This window comes from Tupaia chinensis, unplaced genomic scaffold (assembly GCF_000334495.1).
Source record: "Tupaia chinensis unplaced genomic scaffold, TupChi_1.0 Scaffold000276_2, whole genome shotgun sequence".
Classification (NCBI taxonomy): Eukaryota; Metazoa; Chordata; class Mammalia; order Scandentia; family Tupaiidae; genus Tupaia; species Tupaia belangeri.
The window spans coordinates 425775-444935 of record NW_006159759.1 but is presented as its reverse complement, the minus strand read 5'-3'; the positions used below and the strand labels follow the sequence as shown (position 1 = coordinate 444935).

Genomic DNA, 19161 nt, shown 5'->3' with positions numbered 1-19161 from the left:
TTTCCCCTGATTTCTTTGGGAGTCTACCACAGGGATCTTATCTCTGATGTCAAGGAGATCTTGGTAAAAGTTTTGGCTGAGGGACTATCTGAATAGATTAAATGAGTAAATGTCTGTAAACTGTTCACCCTAATACACAGAACATTAGCGAGAACATTAGAGATGGCCAGTAAATGCCAGCTATTATTATAATTATTATTTCTTTTTGAAAGCTGTTTCTCTGTTATTCCTTACATTTATCCTTTCCTTTCTCTTGATTCTCACTTTAGACTTGTCTATCTTCCTTCTTTCCTTCCTTTCTTTCTTTGCTTTTTTCTTTTTATTAGAGGGTACATGTGCTTGCCAGGGAGAGAGAGAGACATAGAGTGAGAGGGAAAGGGGAAACTACCCCGCCCAAAGGGGAATGGTCATAGCGCAATCCCTTCTCCTTCATCTCTCCCTACCTTTGGGATTTCAGGCACGTATGCACACAGGCCCAGTGTGTTTCTCAAGCTGCAAGATCCAGAACTGTAACTGCAAGGTCGGTGACAAGTGATCTGGCCGCCTTAACCACCAGGCCATGGAGCCAGCCCACCTTCACATCTTTAATTGCCTCTTTCATGTGGGAGACACGAAATCCATGAAGCCACCACACATGCCCTTTTTCCTGAGCACTTGCTTACTCCTAGAAAACCTCACTAGAACTGGCATTGCTTTAAACACAACTAGCAATGAGTTCTTCACGTGTTTGACAAATCCTTGCAATTTCGCTATTGTGCTCTCAGTCATGAGGGTGCTACCTTCTCTGACTTTTTCCCCCCATTGTTCTCCTCAAATCAGAGTTCCAATTCTGTTGACAAGGCCTGCAGAATGCCTTTTATATGAATCCGTCTCAATTTCTACATCTATGTAACCCTTAAAAATGTTTTTCTTGGGGCCAGCAGGTACTGTGGTGGTTAAGGCGCTGGACTTCCACATGGTCAAATGTCGTTCTAGTCCTGGACTTGGTAGCTTGCTTTCTCACTTTCCCTTTCTCTCTGTCATTTTTTGGTCCAATTAAAAAATAACAATGACAAATAAAATTTAATTTTTAAAAATTATCTATGCAGCCTAATGTAAGACACATAACATCTTTTAAAATATGACAATTAGTGATGGGTTAATTTTTAAAGACAAATCATTCTATTGTGAAAAAATCCCAAAAACAAATATGAAGAAGCCTATCAAACATTTTTTAGGAAGCAGGTAGTCCAAGAACATTCTCCTCCCAGTGGCTGCTTTCCCAACCTGCAGGCAGAGGGCCTGGGAGCGCAGGAGAAGCCAGAAGTGCTTTTCCTCCTAACGCAAACGCTCAACAATCCAAAGGCATATATTCTCTTAAGTCAAAATTCAGTGCTATTCTTGACAGTTCCATCTGATAGCTGGCAAGTTTTGTTTTTATGGGTGATAGGATAGAGTCTGGACTGGGGACTGAAGACCTGAGTTACGGGGAGGGGAGAGTCTGCTGGGCTGAGAGACCTGGGCCTAATTTCCTTATCTCTAAAGTAAAGAATTTGGACATGATCATCCTATGCACTTACAAAGTCTATTATTTTTTAAAAATTACTTGATTTTCTTTATTATGATTTAAAAATTTAATATAATAAAGAGAGAGAGAAAGTGAGAAAACAAGTTGCCAGGTCTGGGACTTGAACCATAGTTGGCCATATGGGAGTCTAGCGCCTTAACCACTATGTTCCCTGTTGGCTCCCCAAATCTATTCTTCTTCAGAGGTCTATAGCTGGTTGTGATAGTCTCGCTTTTATACTTAAAATTATTTTTGTGTATATAAAATGACTTGAGAGATGCAAATAGAATGTTTGTTAGGCTGACATTTCAGTCATGTCTAAGTATCTGAGGGGATCTGATATAACCTTAATACTTTATCAACTACTTTAAAGAGTAAATATCTATACACTAAATAGTACTTATTACAGCCTTTCTGCTTATGATGGCTTAAGTGTGTTTATCTTTGAACAGAACTCTTGAAAGTACATTTACACACTCAGAAGACTGTCTAACAACCTCGTGGTGACTTTATGAGGTATTGCTTTCCACTTTGCTTTGGAAACAAACCGTGTGGTTATTATGTCCTCAGCTTGAAATGTCACATCAACAGATTGTTGCTGGTGACGGGGAATTCCAGGCAGGGAGTGGGAGAGAACAGACTGGAATCCTTTCATAATCAGCAACTCCCTAGCTGCCATTACGATTGGGCTTAAAAGAAGTCTTTGTTCTTTGTCCAGGCTTAGCAAGTACTTGGGGACATTTGGTGGCTTCTAGTAGGGGATCAGAGCTAGAAAGTCAGGGAATTCTGCTCTGGATGGTACCTTTGAGGCAGTACAGCGGGGCAGTTAGGAGCACGGGCTCTGGACCTGATAGTGAGTTCAGATTCTGCCTTCACTTCTTGCTAGCTATGCATTCTCAAACAAGTAGCTTGTCCTTTCTGTTTTGTAAAAAGAAAATGATGCAGGGTTAGCAGGTAGCATAGTGGTTAAGGTGCTGGACTACTACATGGCTGCTCGCAGTTCAAGTCCCGGTCTCTGTGGTTTGAAAGTCATGCCAGGTGTGTGTTAGTGTGCATGTGGGCCCAAAATCCTGAGAGGAGAAGGGAGGAGAAAAGATTACGGTGCGGCCATCCCCCACAGGGAATTATTTCTCTCTCTCTTGCTTATGTATCCTATAGCAAAACTCTAATAATAATTAAAAAAAGACAATGATGCTTTCTACCTCACAGAGGTAAGGATTTCAAAATAAATTACTTGAACATAGTAAGTACTGAACATGTTTAAGTTACTTTTATTATCAGGCAACACCTTCATTTCACAAGGGCGGGAGGAGGGTCAAAGATCCAGGATGATTTAGTGGCAAATTCAGCAGCAGAAGGGACACTCCTAACTCCATCTTGCTTATAAAAGCACCATTCTTTGAAGTTGCCTGCGCTACCGCAAGAGCTCACCAGATCTGAAATGGGAGTAGCTGAGAAGGGCATGACTAAGCAGATACATGTTAGTCAGCTGTCTCTCCTCCTCTAATTCTTCCCATGACTGCTCATTTCTTTTGTTGTTGTTGTTGCTGTTTTTTTTTTTGCTTTTTTTGGAGAGGTTTTTGCTATAGGGTGCATGTGTTCTTCAGAAAGACAGAGACAGAGACAGAGAGACAGAAAGAGAAATCACCCCACGGGGGAATGGCTACGCCACAATCCCTTCTCCATTCTCCTCTTGGGATCTTGGACACACATGCACATGCGCCTGGCTAACTGCTCATTTCTAAATGTCCCTTGCATCCACACCTCCTTTTCTATTCTGTAACCACCCTTGTTATTTATAGTCAAGACTTGGTCACAAGATGTATCACCTTCCAATATTCAAATAGTTACTAGTGATTGCTAAATGCTCATGGTTGATAAGTAGGTTTTGCCTTTTTAAAGAAATAATTATAATTGAAACAGTATACTATCTTTGATTTCACTAGCCTTCTTGCTCCTGTTACAACCACTGTTATTTACCAGAAGAAGAAGGTACACTCTACACAATAGCTCATCTCGCTTCATCACCGAACAAGAGCTGTGTGCTCTTGGTGTCTGGGTAGTGTTGACTCTGGCAATGTCATCTCTCAGATGAAGCCAATGTGTCAACACTGCGTTCCAGGTTCCTCCTGCCCTATGCTTTGCCTACCACTCCCATGTCCCCTACTGTTTTCATTTGGTTTAATTTTTGGTAGTAATCAATAAAAATAGAATCAGTAATAAATTACTTAAACAATTAAAAAAATTTTTAAAAAATCACTTGGGTTTTCAAAGTTCCTGAAGTTGTTTCTAAGCCTTTGTGCCACTGTACTTATTTTTGATTTCCATTCCAGGTAACAATAATTGACACTTACTGGTTATTGGCTCTAATATGTTACTTGCCCAGTCACCTCACCAGTAAAAAGTAGAATGAGAATTTAAACTTACTTAGTCTGATGGTGAAGCCTGAGTTTCTGGACTCTGCTTTGATTTGCCTCTGAAAGTGAATTTCTATCCATTACTGAAGATTTAGTTTGAGCAGTTTCTAATTTTTAAAAATTAGGAATCAGAAGGAAGCATGGTGGTTAAGGCACTAGATTCCTACATGACTGAATGTGGTTCAAGTCCTAGACCTGGTGGCTTGAAAACCATGCTTGGTGTGTAGGCATGAGTGCTCAGAATCTGAAGAGGAGAATGGAGGGGAAGGGACTGTGGTGTGCCCATCCTCCCCTGGGGAGTGTTTTTTCACTTTCCCTCTCATTTCACTCTCTCTCTGGTGAATGCAAGCACCCTGTGGTAAAAACTGTAAAGAAAAATGAGAAATAACCTGGATTTTCTTGAGTAAAGGATCAGTTAAAAAAATAATGAAATATCTATTCAGTGGAATAATATATAGATATATAAGACAGAGATGAAAACTAAAATTAATTATCATGGAAAATATTGAATGAAAAAAGTTTCTAAATCAACACATCTAGTAAAACTCCATTTTTGTGGGAATCCCTGCTTCCCTCCTGTTAATTATCATGGAAAATATTGAATGAAAAAATTTTCTAAATTAACACATCTAGTAAAACCCCATTTTTGTGGGAATCCATGCTTCCCTCCTATATTTATGATATATACCTCTGTATCCAGAGAAGAGAGCCTGGAAGGATATACAACATTGTGAACAATGTGATTACTCTGTTATGAACTGAATGTGTTGCCCCTAAATTCCTATGTTGAAGTTCTAATCCCTAGCAAGGTGGTATTTGGAGATGAGGCCTTTGGGAGATAATTAGGTTAAGATGAGGTTGTGAGGGCAGGTCCCTTGTGATAAAATTAGTGTCCCTATAAAAAGTAATACCTGCGGGACCAGCAGATGACATAATGGTTGTGTTGCTAGACTTTCACATGGCTGACCGTGGTTCAAGTCCTGGATCCACGGGCTTGAAACTCACGCTGGATGTGTGTGCATGAGGGCCCAAGATCCTGAGTGGATACTAGAAGAGAAGAGACTGTGGTGTGGCCATCCCTCACTGAGGGGTGATTTCTCACTTTCTGTCTCTCTGGTGAGCATACATGCCCTGTAGCAAAAATCTCTAAAAAAAAAAAAGAAAAAAGAAAAAAGAGAAAAGTAACACCTGAAAGCTTGTTCTTCCTCTCCCCTCAGGCATACAAAGAAGAGGTCATGTAAACACACAGCAAGATGGCAGTCACCTATAAGCAAGAGAAGTTGCCTCAGGATGAAACCTACCTTGTTCATGACTTCATCTTGGACTTCTCAGCCTCCAGAACTGTGAGAAATCAATTTCTGTTGGTCAAGCCACCCACCTATAGTATTTCTTTATGGCAGCTCTAGAGGACTAATACATTCTGTGTGGTGGAATTTGGGGTAAATTTTGTTCCTGTTTTATTACTTTTTTTTTTTCTAAGTTAGCAAAAAGTATCTTCTAATAGCTTAAAACTCTATTCCCAAAGGGTATTAAAAAAAGACATCATCTCCTCAGTAAAGCGCCTTGGGGACCTCCCCAGACACATACACATTTATTCTGTTTTTTTTTTTTTTTCTCTCCCACAGCTCCACCTTTTATATAGTTCTATTAAAACTTGTGTCACACTGTCTTGAAATGCTTTTTGAATGTCGTTTCTCTTCACATAACTGTGGGGTATGCAAAGGTAGCAATCCATCTTTATATCTCTAGACCTTACAGCAGTGCTCAATGAACACTAATGCAAAGAAGAAAAGTCACACATGCATATTCCTGAGCTAACCGCTGCCTACTCCAATGAAATTGAAGTCTGTCCCTAGTAAAGGGAGGATAAGGGTGCATGTCGACACGTTCCTCTTTTCCTCCAAGGAAGAATCACAGTAGCCCCTGTCATGGAAGCAGCAGCCATGCCCCTGGGATGCCAGTGTGTGGGGAGAAAAGGGATTTGCCTTCTCTCTGTGCTGTGCTGACAGCTAACTAACAAGCAAAAAGCTGAGATGTCGTGAAAAAAAGGGGGTTAAGAAGAATGTTGACCTTAGAGTATCTACCCCTCTGATCTTTAATCCATCATCCATTCAACCCTCATTCACCAAATATGTCTTGAGCATATTCTATGCTGTTGTAAGTATACAGTAATGAACCAATGGATGGAAGATAAATTTAGAGTGGTGTCCTATTTCAGCCATTTAATTTCACCCTGGGAAAGTGACTTGCTCCGAACTACTTTTTTCATTTGTAAATTGGGGATTTCTATCTCTACTTCATTTGAAAAGGGTTAGAATGAATACCATGCATGTATGGAAGACAGCACAGGGCCAAGACCATAGAAGGTGCTCCTCTGTAGACAAGTTTCAGCAAGTCCCTGTTTTCCCAAAGCCCCCACCTCCTGCCTACAGGTCAGTATTTCTGCAGGATCTTCACAGACAGCAGCAATCAGGATTCTAGAGAAAAGCTTGAATGGAGCCTGGCAAGAGCTGGTGACACGTCTTGGGCTTACCGGTCCTTGAAGAAAAGGAGCTCCTTTCCCAGCATCGTCACAGCATCGAAGGATGAGCTGGAGTCACAGAGATCAGGGATGGATGGTTTATGAGGTGGGGCATGGGGCACAGTAGGTTTTCCCAGGAATGTTTTCCGAGGTCCTAGGATTCAAAGCAACTTGTTCAAAATGTCACCAGTCATTGAGAGCCTGTACCTGTCTATACTAGAGACCAGGGGAGTGTATGCTTCTATGTCTATGGTGATGAGATAAAAAGCATGGCTCTCGTGGGATATAGACCTGGCTTTGAGTTCTGGCTTCTTGGGTTGCTGAGTTGTATGATTTGAGGCAAATAATTTAAACTTTTTATGCCTCAGCTTCACTTACAAAATGGGAGAGGTGACAATAGTAGCTACCTCAGAAGTTTAAGAGAAATGTCAGTAAAAGCACTTAGTAGTATACTTGGCACATTATTAATGTTCAAGAAAATGAAACTATTACTTCATTGTTCTAACTTTATTGATAGCTAAAAGTGTTCCAGATTAGAGATAAAATTTAAAAATTTCCCTTATTTCCTCATAATAAAGTTTTTTCTCAATAAGAGTATAATTTTTCTCTGTGTTTCCTAATTTTTCATATACTCTGGCATCCTGCACTGTACTCAAGCCTTTAACTGCACCCCCAGGGAAGAGTGAGTGAATTTCTGTGGTGTCGAAGTGCACTCAGTTGTGCCCATTGAGAGGTATATTATAGTGGATCCTCTTGTAAAATAGGGACCTACTCATGGGAGAGCTGCTGGTGAAGCTTCACTGTCCACTCTGCACCTGGGAGGAAGATCCACCAGCTACAAGAGCAGACAAGCCACCTGAGTATTTGCCTGGCAGGTTCCTGTTCTTTGGTGAAGCCTGTTAGAAACAGAGCTGAGGATACAGAAGAGTGAGGCACAGGGGTGGGGAAACATCCAGGCCCAATAGGGGCCAGGAATGGCTGGAGATCAGAGATGAGTTGCTTAAGCAATGGTGTGAGGATCAGAGGTGGGTCAAGTTCAGATCAGAAACCAGAGATTGGTCAGACCAGAAATGCCATGAGAATCAGGAATGGTGAAGTAGCCAGGGATGGGTGATGTGACTACACCCTGGCAACATAAAACCCATGTTTTTACATTTTGTTCAACTGTGTGAACATGCCTCTGTTAAAATACGTGCATTGGCTTCTAGCCAAGTGACACTGGCCATCAGAATGGTGGTGCCTCTGCAGGGGACCAAAATCCAGAAAGGCAAACATTTGGGCTCAGACTTTCTTGGTGACCCATGGAGGTTGCTTCACCTTGGAGCTTGGCCACTGGGTGCTCGGGAGCTGCTGTCAAGTGGAGTCACAGCATTTTCCTTGTCCCTCAGAGAGGGTAAAACTGGCACCTAGCTTCCCCTGGAAAAGGAGAGAGCTGGTGGAAAGCTCATTTGGATCAAATTTGTCTTTTATGTCAGGTGAAATTGGATTGTGTATGCTCATTTCTAATCAGCCAGACTGGGTGCCAGTGTGCAGAAAGGCCTTGGGAGATCAGGACTTTCAAGGTCCCTAAGGCTGAGAGGATGGAGAGAGGCTCCGTGACAAGCAGAGACTGGATACCCAGGTCTCTAAGGCTTAAGGGAAAACCAGTTCCCTAGATTTTTCTTGCTCTTATTCATTAAAGGAAAACCGTTAGGACCAGCATGTGGTATAATGGTTACTTCACTGGATTTCCACATGGTTAACTGTGGCTTGAGTCCTGGACCTGGTAGCTTAGAACTCACAGCAGGCACGTGTGCTTGAGTGCCCAAAATCCCAAGAGGAGGGAAAGAGACTATGGTTTGGCCATTCCCCTTGGTGTGAATTCTTGCTTTCTGTCTGTCTTTGTCTCTCTGGTGAATGCATGAGCCCTATGGCAAAAATTCTCTTAAAAAAAATTGTCAAAGCCTGAGGATGGTCAAGATTCCTACTCAGGGATGAATTGACATGTTTTTCCCTTAAGGAACATTTGATATAGAGTTTGTAATAATCCTTTATTACCTTTGAAAGAAAGTCAATGCTTGAGATAATTTTGTCAGTTACTGTCTGGGACCCTCAGTTTTCTTAGCTCTCAATGAGGAAAACACCCCATATCCTGAGACTTGTCATGAAGATGGCGTGAAATGACACATGTGAACATGTTTTGTAAACAGCAGCCTATCTACCTGACTGAGTGGTGGAGTTATCATCCTCACCGCTACTTTTAGGGAGCTAAGGTCACATGTCCACAAACGGCTAAGCTCCATCTAGAGGGACTATAAAAAATATTATTCCTCTCCTAATGTGTACATTTTGATTTTTATTTGAAAAAAAAAAAAACAGCCAAATGACTATTTTGTGTGACCACCTAGGGGCCAATATTCTCTGGAGGAAAGATGTCAATGTAATTACTCATCTCAGAGAAGAAAGCAGTATCCTCACCGGGAAGTAAGCCCTTCACAAGAAGGCAAGTTGAGGCTGTGGCTGGCTAGTTTGTGCCCATGCGGGCAACTCCTGGGAAAACATGTTTTCTCTAAGTTGGAGATTGAATGTCACTTTCAAGGTCTGTGGTTAAAGAAGTGTAGAGATCTTACCATACAATGCTTGGATCCCCTTCACATCATCCTTGGGGAGGTGGAATCCATAGGGATTCTGGTACTTATAAGTTGGGTACATCAGAGCTGTTGGGTCTGTGGAATGGGCCAGGCCCAGAGCATGGCCAAATTCATGAGCCGCAACAGTAAATAAATTGAAACCTAAACAATATGAGAAAGAAACAGCATCAACATGGGTTTTTGTCTTCCATCTTCCATCTTAATAGGAGGATTTCTGGCCAAAGCACTGTTAATTCATAATATTGACACTTAAATGTGTTTGAATAAGTGGATTATTCAAAAGCTGGTAGAGTTTTCTAGCACTTAGCTTTGCTGACTTTAGTCTCATTCTTTCCCCTCACCCCTCAAAGGAGGTTAGGGGATGGGGAGGATGGAAATATAAATCAATTCATTTACTCATTGTCAGCGAGGCTTGGTAGACTGAGAAAGGGCCTTGGAGCTAATAGTGGATTTAATATTTGGCAATAATACATAGATTTAGTGCTCAAATGCTTTAGTATTCTCCTTCAATTAGAGCCTTTTTTTTTTAATCCTCACATGTTTCACGTGACCTGCATGATATTCTGAAACCTTTTAACCCATCCCCATCACACTTCTCAGGAGAGTACCATTTTTCGGAGTAATTTCTGAATGTAGCTCATTCCCAAGTACAAGAAACAAGAAATACTATGTAGTTGAAGAGAAAGAGAGCTGCATGTTGAAAAGGGAATCGCTGGCTCTTGAGAAGTATATGCTATGAAACACAGATCAGACAAGACTACAGCAGTATGGAGGGTGGACCTTTTCCCTTATGGCGTTCCCTTGTGGATTTTTGGCTTACTTGTTTTTCCTAGCCAGCCCCCCTAGTTAAAGGGTGGCTTGGGACGTTGAACCTCAAGGTTTCATGATGGAGGCCCAGAAGAAGGTATAGTATTTTCCAGGTTATGGTGAATTGTGCATATATACCATTCATTCCCATAGTCCACTTCTCAGCATTGTCGAAATGTGTATCTCCTCCCAGGCCTTCTCCAGGTGCAAATGCATGGGCTAGTGTCCCTCGAGGCCCATCAAATGGATAGGAATCCCCGTGATCTAAACAAATGGGGAGAAAGGCCAACAGCATTGAGTCCTAGCATTTCTGAGGGGCACATAACATTACAGAGAGTGGACATTTTGAGTTGCTTTGACACCTACATTTACTTTTCAGTTTGTCCATTAAAAAATGGAAAGGGCTGGTCAACCCCATAGCCTAGTGGCTAAGGGAGCTGGATTTCACAGACTTACCACAGTCTGAACATTGGCAGCTTGAGACACATGCCAGGTACGCATGGATGTGTGCTCCAAACCCCAACAGAGAAATGGAGGAAGAGCGATTGGTGTGGGCCACATCCCATTGGAGGGTGCTTTCTCTATCCATCTCTCTGGAGAGCACACGCTCCCTCCAGTAACTATACAAAATAAAAGAGCTCTTTCCCACTATACAACATGGCAGGTGAAAAAACTGCAAAGCAGGATACTGAGGAGAATAAAGTGGAAGCCAAAAAGGCTGATGCCAGTGGCAAGGTTAAAAAGGGTGACCCCAAGGCTAAAAAGCCCAAGAAGGGGAAGCCCCATTGCAGCTGAAACCCTGTCCTAGTCCGGGCCATCGGCAGATATCCTTATCTGCCATGTATTCCAGGAAGGCCATGTACGAGAGGAAATATTTGGCCACCCAATCCCAAATCCAGGATTGAAAAGAAAAAGGAGAAGGTTCTTGCCACTGTCACAAAACCAGTTGGTGGGGACAAGAATGCTGGTACCTGGGTGGTTAAACTTTGTAAAATGCCTAGGTATTATCCTACTGAAGATGTGCCTCGAAAGTTGTTGAGCCACAGCAAAAAACCTTCAGTCAGCGTGTGAGAAAGCTGGAAGCCAGCACCACTCCTGGGACCATTCTGATCATCCTCACTGGATGCCACAGAGGCAAGAGGGTGGTTTTCCTGAAGCAGCGGATCAGTGGCTTGCTACTTACAACTGGACCACTGGTTCTCAATTGAGTTCCACTGACAGCAGAAATCTGTCACTTCCACCTCCACAAAAATGGATATTAGCAAATTAAAAATCCCCAAAAACCATACTGAAGGTGTTCTTTTTTTTTTTTTTTTTTTTTCAAGATAAAGAAGTGTGGAAGCCCAGACACCAGAAGGTGAGATCTTCGACACCGAGAAGGAGAAATATGAGATTAAAGAGTAGTGTAAGGTTGATCAGAAAGTTGTGGACTCGCAAATTTTATCGGAAGACAATGTTGTTCTTCAGCTCCAGGGCTATCTGTGGTCTGTAATTGCCCTCAGGAATGGAGTTTATTCTCACAAATCGGTGTTCTAAAAGTCTTGCCAAGAACCTAATTAAATAACTGATCGTAAAAATAAACAAAAGGGCTATTTTGTACTTCAAAAATAGAAAATATTCAAAATAAAAACCCTTTTAAAATGACTGTTTACTGTGACATCTATTAATTGACACGGAGTATACTATGAACATGCCATCGATTTCAAAACACAGAGACATTGGGGAACGACCTGGTCCACTGATTGAAATGTGAACCAGTTGGCAAAATGACCTTTCAAAACATCATTCAGCTGATGGGACCAGCAGTTAGCGTAATGGCTATGTCGCTGGACTCCCACGTAGTCGACCGTGGTTCATGTCTCGGACCCGGTGGCTTGAAACTCACGCCGGGTGCATGTGCGTGCGTGCCCAAGATCCCGAGAGGAAAGTGGAGGAGAATAGATTGCAGCGTGGCCATCCCCCTGGGGGGTGATTTCTTGCTTTCTGTCTCTCTGTCTCTCTCTGTCTGTCTGGCGAGTACACACACCCTATGGCAAAAACCTCTCCAAAAAACATAACATAACAAAACAAAAAAAACAACATTCAGCTGAGATAGCAATAGTCAATTCAGCAAGTATGCTGTTTCTATAGCACAATATAATACAATTTAAGGAACTGCTCCTCCAAAAGAAAAATTTTTATAATTTTGGTATATTAAACTCATGAAAGTAAAATAGATGTTTATAAAATCCTAACTTTTTTTTTAAGAGAGATTTTTGCTATAGGGTTAGTGTCCTTGCTAGAGAGACAGAAAGTGAGAAATAATCTCTGCAATCCCTTCTCCTCCGTCCTCCTCTCAGGATATTGGGAATGTATACACACGCATCCACCTGACATCCATTTTAAGTTGCCGGGTCCAGGACTCGAACTACAGTCAGCTACGTGGGAGTCCGGCAACATAAACATTTTGCCATCTGCTGGTCCCTAAAATCCTAACTTTAAAAGATATTTTATCTTATTATCCATATTTTAATTAAGTTAATTCCAAATTTGTAGAAAAGGGGGAGGAACAAAATGAGAGATATAATAGAAGCTTCATCTCGCAATTTTTCAGAATCTTACTGAGGATACCTTGGTTTTTTAAAACGCGGACGTAACAAAGCATGCCCTGAGGACGCAGTGCAGTGGTAGCCTGGCTCCTAGCTAGCCTGTGTCCTAGGGGTTAGGACACCAGCTTGAAAGGTCGAGAGAGAGTGAGACCTGAACTCCACAGTCCCCAAAGCTGCCCAGAGTCCCACCACCCAGCCTCTTCTCCAGGGTAGCCTTGGTCCTCTGGGAGAAGCAGGGCCTGCCATGGCCAGGTTACACCCAGGGCCCTTTCTTAAGGGTTCGCCCTCAGGACTTGCTGAATCTTCTCTCTGCTAACTTCTAAGCATGTTTCCTCTCAGTGGCATCAGATTAAAATTAAGATTAGTTCTAGAAATAACCAGGATACTCAGAAACGTTATCTGTGGAGTCAGGAACGCCACTTTCCTAAGCATTGCCACACAGGGGAGGCGGAATCAGGGTCACTGTGGAGTTTATTTCCTTCAGTGGGGACTCAAGGCAGGAGGTTCTTGGCTAAAGTGGAAAGGAGTATGCTCTAGCAATGAACATCATCTGGGTCAGGGTAGGTCAGGTGGCCTCCTAACTAATGAGAAAGCTAAATCTAACAGATTGTCTCCTGATGGGGAACAGCCATGAAATCTTGTGATAGTGAGTCTGTGCTGCAGCTGATTCTAATGCTGACCCCCAGAGAACGCGCCTGGGTCTATTTTCTGGCTAGCTGAAGCTCACACCTTTGCCCTGGCCTCAGCCCTGCCCATCACAACGCTGTCTGAAGGCTGATTATGCCAACCACTTGGGTTAAATATGGAGAAGGAACAGTTTTGGAACAATTCTCTTTTGTACTAATCGGCAGAATCGAAGCAGCACCACAGTACCTCCAGTTTCAAAAGATATCATAATATCTGCTTCTCCAGAGTTCACTCTGACAAAGCTCAGAGGGACGGCGCTGCTCCAGGCCTGCAAGGCCATCTCTACGGCTTTGTCCACATCAGCAGAACTCATGGAAGGCGTGTATTTGGATATTCTGTGAAAATAAAAGGAACATGTTCTTTCAGTGAATGGTCCTAAGTGAAGGTGATAATTACATTATAGGCCCAGTAGCAGCAGCACATGTTGATTGATGCTGTTATGGAGCAGGCTAAGGCTACCTGAGAGTCCCAGGTTCGAGTCCCTGCCTACCCTAAAAAAAAAATGGTGGGCATGGTGGGGCACTGTTGTAGTCCCTGCTATTCAGGAGGCTGAGGCAGGAGGATGGTGACAGCAAAATCCTGTCTTAAAAAAGGAGAAAATGATAGTTATATTAAGAATAAAAATATTGAGCATAGGGACCAGCAGATGGTGTAATGGTTACATCGCTGAACTCCCACATAGTCAACTGTGGTTCAAGTCCTGGACCCGGCTGCTTAAAACTCACACCAAGCACGTGTGTGTGCCCAAGGTCTCGAGGGGAGAATGGAGAAGGGACTGTGGTGTGGCCATCTCCCCCTCCCCCCCGCCAGGGAGGGGGTGGTGGGGGTGGTGGTTTCTTTCTTTCTGTCTCTCTCTGTCTCTCTGGTGAGTGCACGTGCCCTATAGCAAACCTCTCTCTCTCCGAGACAGAGCATAAATGTACAGTTTAGATTTTTTTCTGAAATGATAGTTGTTATATGTTTGTACGTATGTTAAATGACTGCATGTTAAACAAGAAGACAAATAAAAGAGAAATGAGAGGCCCTTGAGATAATCTGGTATGAAACAGTTTGGCTTTCATTATTATACACGGCCACATTTACAGTATAATACTTGTGTAATGTTACCAGAGTAAAAAGCCAATTTCTCTTAAAGTGGTTTTCATTCACAGAGGACCTCTTTTTCCCCAAAATGGGACCAAAAATTTTCAATGATAAAAAAGACAAATGCAGAGTTTTGTGGTTTTGTAAATTCTTATTCAAAGGTTATCCGGATTTCCCCGGGGTTGTTGGGGAATATTCTTAAAATAATGCATTCTTCAGGCCGGGAGTTGGCATGGTGGTTAAGGCGCGGACTCTCATGTGACTGAACGTGACTCAAGTCCCGGCCTGGTGGCTTGCTTTCTCACTTTCCCTCTCTCTCTCTCTCTGGTGAGCACACGTGCCCTACAGCAAACTTAAAAATAAATAATAATAAAATAAATAATAAAAAATTAAAAACAAAATAACGCATTATTAAAGAGGAACTACTCGCCATAAAAAGGCTCATCTCTGAGACTTATAAAGAACTAAACCTTTAACTCCTGGTGTGACAACGACATCTGAAGGCAAGAAATGTAGAACTTTTTGAGAAATGGTGGCGACTTGGTGCATCCTTAGAATGTTCTGCTCTGTAACCCCGGGGCTGGAGTTTCTGGCAGTGTGCGAGGAGAGCCCAGGAGAAGGGACTTCTACCTGGGACCTTGGGCTGGGCTGGAATAATGGATACAAAGTGAGAGGCCACCTTGGCAGCAAGAACTGAAACTCCTTTCTCCAGCTCCTAGTCTGGATCCTTGCACAAAGTAGGTGCTCAGCGAATGCTTGATAAACGAATGAATCAAAGAAGAAAAGCTAGTTGTTTTAGGGCCCACTCAGTGGCTCTTAAAACTTTAGGACCTGTGATTACCCAGGAAACGTATTAAATGTACAGGTATGGTCTAGAACTGTGCATTGTAACAAGCATTCTGAGTTATTTTTGACGTAGGTGGTGCAGTTTCAATCAGAAACTGGTGGTGGGACTCCTGGGGTCCCAATAGGACAGACACGTCCCACAGAGAGGATGGTAAATAGCTTAGCTCAGGACGTGAGAGGGAAGGAACAAGGAACTCTTTAGTTCCAGGGGTTGAGGCCAAGAAGAGGGAAATGTAGAGTTAAAAGAAAAAACCAAGACCCTTATAGAGATTATTTAATAATTTTAAATTAGGCTGAGTGCACTGTATAACAAGGATCTGTGATTTATCACGACTTTCTATAGTTTGGACCTTGGAATGCTTTCACATGTAGATCAATTGGCCACATCTTCGAGCTATTTGTGTGGGTTGGGCAGAAGGCAAGGATGGAGAGAGGGGTAGCTCTAGGAAAGAAGAGAATCTGGAGAGAACCCTGATCCACCGGGGACAGATTTTCTAAAGTAATAGCAATAGTACCTCATATTCTCTGAAGGCATACTGTATGCTAGACATTGTTCTAAGCCTTTTTTTTGGGGGGGTATTTTTGCTATAGGGCATCTGTATTTGCTAGAGACAGAGAGAGAAGTGAAAAATCAACCACCCCATCCCCAGGGGGATGGCCACATTTCAATCCCTTCTCCTCTATTCTCCTCTTGGGATTTTGGGAATGCATGCACATGCACCCAGCATGAGTTTCAAGCTGCTGGGTCCAGGACTTGAACAGTAGTCTGCCATGTGGGAATCCAGTGTCTTAACCACTACACCACCAACTGGCCCCATTCTAAGCCCTTTTTAATGTGGTGTTAGGTAGTCCTCACTACAACCCATGAAAGGTAGACCATCATCATCACACCATCTATATTTCCTGGTTAGTTAGGATTTCAGCCCAGTTCTGTCAGCCTCCAAAGCTTAGTGCATAAGCATTATGCTGTATTTTTCCTTTTCAAATCCTCAGGGTTGTACTAGAAGAAGTTATTCTGAGACCCAGAATATAGACAGAGTGCTGAGATAGCTTCTAGGGCAGGCCTGGGAGCCTGCTGAATGAGGGAGTTGGATGGCACATGGTTTGAATCTTGGGAGCTTGAAAAACACACTGGGCACATGTGCAGAGGTTCCCCAAATCTCAGGATTGAGAAGTGGAGAAGGGATTGTGGCGTGACGACACACTAGGGGATACTCGTGCCTACCCCAGCGAGGGCACACACCTTCTGGCAATCAGAACAGAGTAGATTAAACAACAATGGCAACTGTGAAAGACAGCTTCTAATGTTGTTTTGCATGGAGAGTTGTTTTGGAGCAACAGTGAGTGGGCAGTGTGTTTTTGTTCAAGGTTTTGAGGGTTGCTCAATTTACCACAAGAAAATTATACTTCTCCAAGTCCCGCAGCGTCTTGGTCCATGCCCCTGGTCTGCTGTATGGTCACAAACTAAAATTTTAGAACACAGTTTATTTTAAGGAAACAATGAAGAGACTCTATGGGTTTATACATATTTTTCTTGTTTGAGTCCTAGCATCAGTGGTGTGTTCAACTGAAAGGGGTTTCCAGACTGCCTGTGTTTACATTTTTTTGTTTAGAGTGCCACCTTGTGGGTGTATAGTTTCATAGCAGGTAACAAGGGGCCTAGAGGAATCGTCTGATGGCGCCTTGCGTTTTGGTCGCTCACCACATCACAAAGGCCAACCTTCGTGCTGGTGCTGGCTAACAACCGGTGCTGTAACGAAAAAGACTGCTTCCGGGCCAGCCAGTGGCATGGTTAAGGTAGCCAGATGTCACAGACCAGTCGCGAACGTTTGGTAGCTTCCTCCACGTGCTCCCACCATCTATGCTTAGGACCGCTGTTTCCCACAAAGTGCGGAGTTCCCTAAGGTCAGGACAAGGGGTCAATTCCCCTTTACATCCTCCAGACTGGATGTCTTACAGTAGGTGGTCAATAAATCACCAATAAATAATTTTTGGAATCAATGAGCTAACTTAATTTACTAATAGGTGAGTATTGTCTTTTTTATTGAGCAAGTACTTGTGAGAAAACTGGTTGGTACAGTCAGGTTATTAATCTTAGACTAGGTGACTTTTCTTTGAGGATAAATATGTTATTTCTAGCCGGTAAAATTGCTTGCAAAGCCTCAGATGGCCAGTCATGATGATAATCCTGTGATTATATTTTCTAGTGGATTGCTCATTATCATTGTCTACTCGTTGCATTTAAAAAGTTCTTATTCTTTCTATGGTTGTGGGGCATCGTAATTTTCAGATGGACCAGAAGGAAATATTTTTAAAAGAAAAAAAGAGAGAGAGAGAGAGAGAGTGAGGGTGCTTCTCTCTGAACTTGGGAAGACTCGATCTCATTACCTGTATGTCAAAGTATTTTTTTTCCATTTGGGTTCACCTGGGAAGAGGCGATAGTTTGCCACATCAGGGACTCCACAGCGCGGCCTCTTGATCACGTCCATAGTGGTCTGGTCCAGCTTCCCAGTGACTTGGAGACCAAAGAACGCCTGCAGCTCCTTGATCTTCTTGACCATGGAATTGCCCCCTCTTGCCACCATCTCCCCAATCGGGTGTCCTCCTTTCCTTGTGTAATACTTGTCGAGATAAGCCTGAAATGAAGAGGCAGGCTGACATGTCTATGGCATAGCATAGAAAATACTGATGCTTGGGACCAGCAGATGGCGTAATGGCTATGTTGTTGGACTCCCATATAGTCGACTGTGGTTCGAGTCCTGGGCCCGGTGGCTTAAACTCACGCTGGGTGCGTGTGCGTGTGACCCAAGATCCCAAAAGGAGAATGGAGGAGAAGGGATTACAGTGTGGCCATCCCCCCGGGGGTGGGGGGTGATTTCTCGCTTTCTATCTCTCTGTCTCTCTCTGTCTTTCTGGCGAGTGCATGCACCCTATAGCAAAAACCTCTCCAAAAAAGAAAAATACTGATGCTCTCTTGGAAAAATATTCTTTAGACAGGGGGTGGGGGATTGGAGGGGGAGTGAGAAATCACCCCTGGAAGCAGGGGGGACGGCCACTTCACAATCCTTTCTCCTCCATCCTCCTGTTGTTTTCTGGGCATGTACATACACATGTGCCTGGCATGTTTTAAAAATATGCATGGGAGTGAGTACCCAAGATCTGTTGTGCTGGGAGACTGGAAGAAGGAGTGTGGTGTTACCAGACCCGGTGCAGGGTGCTTCTCTTGTTCTCTTCTCTCTCCTGTTCGCATATGTGCACACAGGTACTCTATCATGAATAACTAAAATAAAGTAGCATGTAGAATATATTCCCAAAGTTGAAATAAATTAGGCATATGTGCATAGATACAGCTTAGATACATCCCTAATTACAAAATTAGTAGCACTTTTAGGCTATTTTTTTGTTTTGTCCAGTTGTATTTTATAGTTTTTCTACAATAAATATAATGGCTATGCATTATTGCTTTATTTTTTTTTCAAGAAAAGAATACTTAAAAGGAAAAGTACATGAATATTTTCTCCACTGATTATTTGTCACTGAAATTCTTCACTCAATTTACAAGACAAAAACTACCCCGTTTCTTTGGTATTGCTATCATATTTTCATTAAGTATAATATTAATTTTTAATTTTTAATTTTTTTAGTTTGCTGTAGGGCATGTGTGCTCACCCTAGAGAGAGAGAGAGAGAGAGAGAATGAGAAATCACATCTCTGGGGAGGGAGATGGCTACACTACAATCCCTTCTCCTCCATTCTCCTTTAGGGATTTTGGACACACATAAAAACATGTCTGGCATTTAAAAAAATTCATTTAATTTATTTATATAGTATAGCATTTTTATTACATACACATTACATATTTATCTATGTATAAATAATTTATTTATTATTATTATAATTAAACGATATATATTATTTCCTTGTATAGTATACAATGTGTATTGCCCGGGGGCAGGTGCTCTCCAGAGAGAGAGTGAAAGTACCCCCAATGGAGTAGGGTCATACTGCAATGCTTTTTTTTCTTTTTTTTGAGAGG

General features: G+C 42.5%; 1 protein-coding gene across 1 annotated transcript in view; it reads right to left on the bottom strand.

The window, feature by feature from the left end:
* The window catches only part of MMP20 (matrix metallopeptidase 20), a 51372-nt gene that overhangs the window by 26279 nt on the left and 5932 nt on the right, over nt 1-19161 (bottom strand). Inside the window, exons 2-6 of the mRNA XM_006150092.2 lie at nt 17514-17761; nt 13383-13531; nt 10060-10185; nt 9094-9255; nt 6497-6638 (exon numbers count right to left, since the gene is read on the bottom strand). Of these exons, the coding sequence (XP_006150154.1) occupies nt 6497-6638; nt 9094-9255; nt 10060-10185; nt 13383-13531; nt 17514-17761 (827 nt within the window). The remainder of the gene's footprint in view (nt 1-6496; nt 6639-9093; nt 9256-10059; nt 10186-13382; nt 13532-17513; nt 17762-19161) is intronic.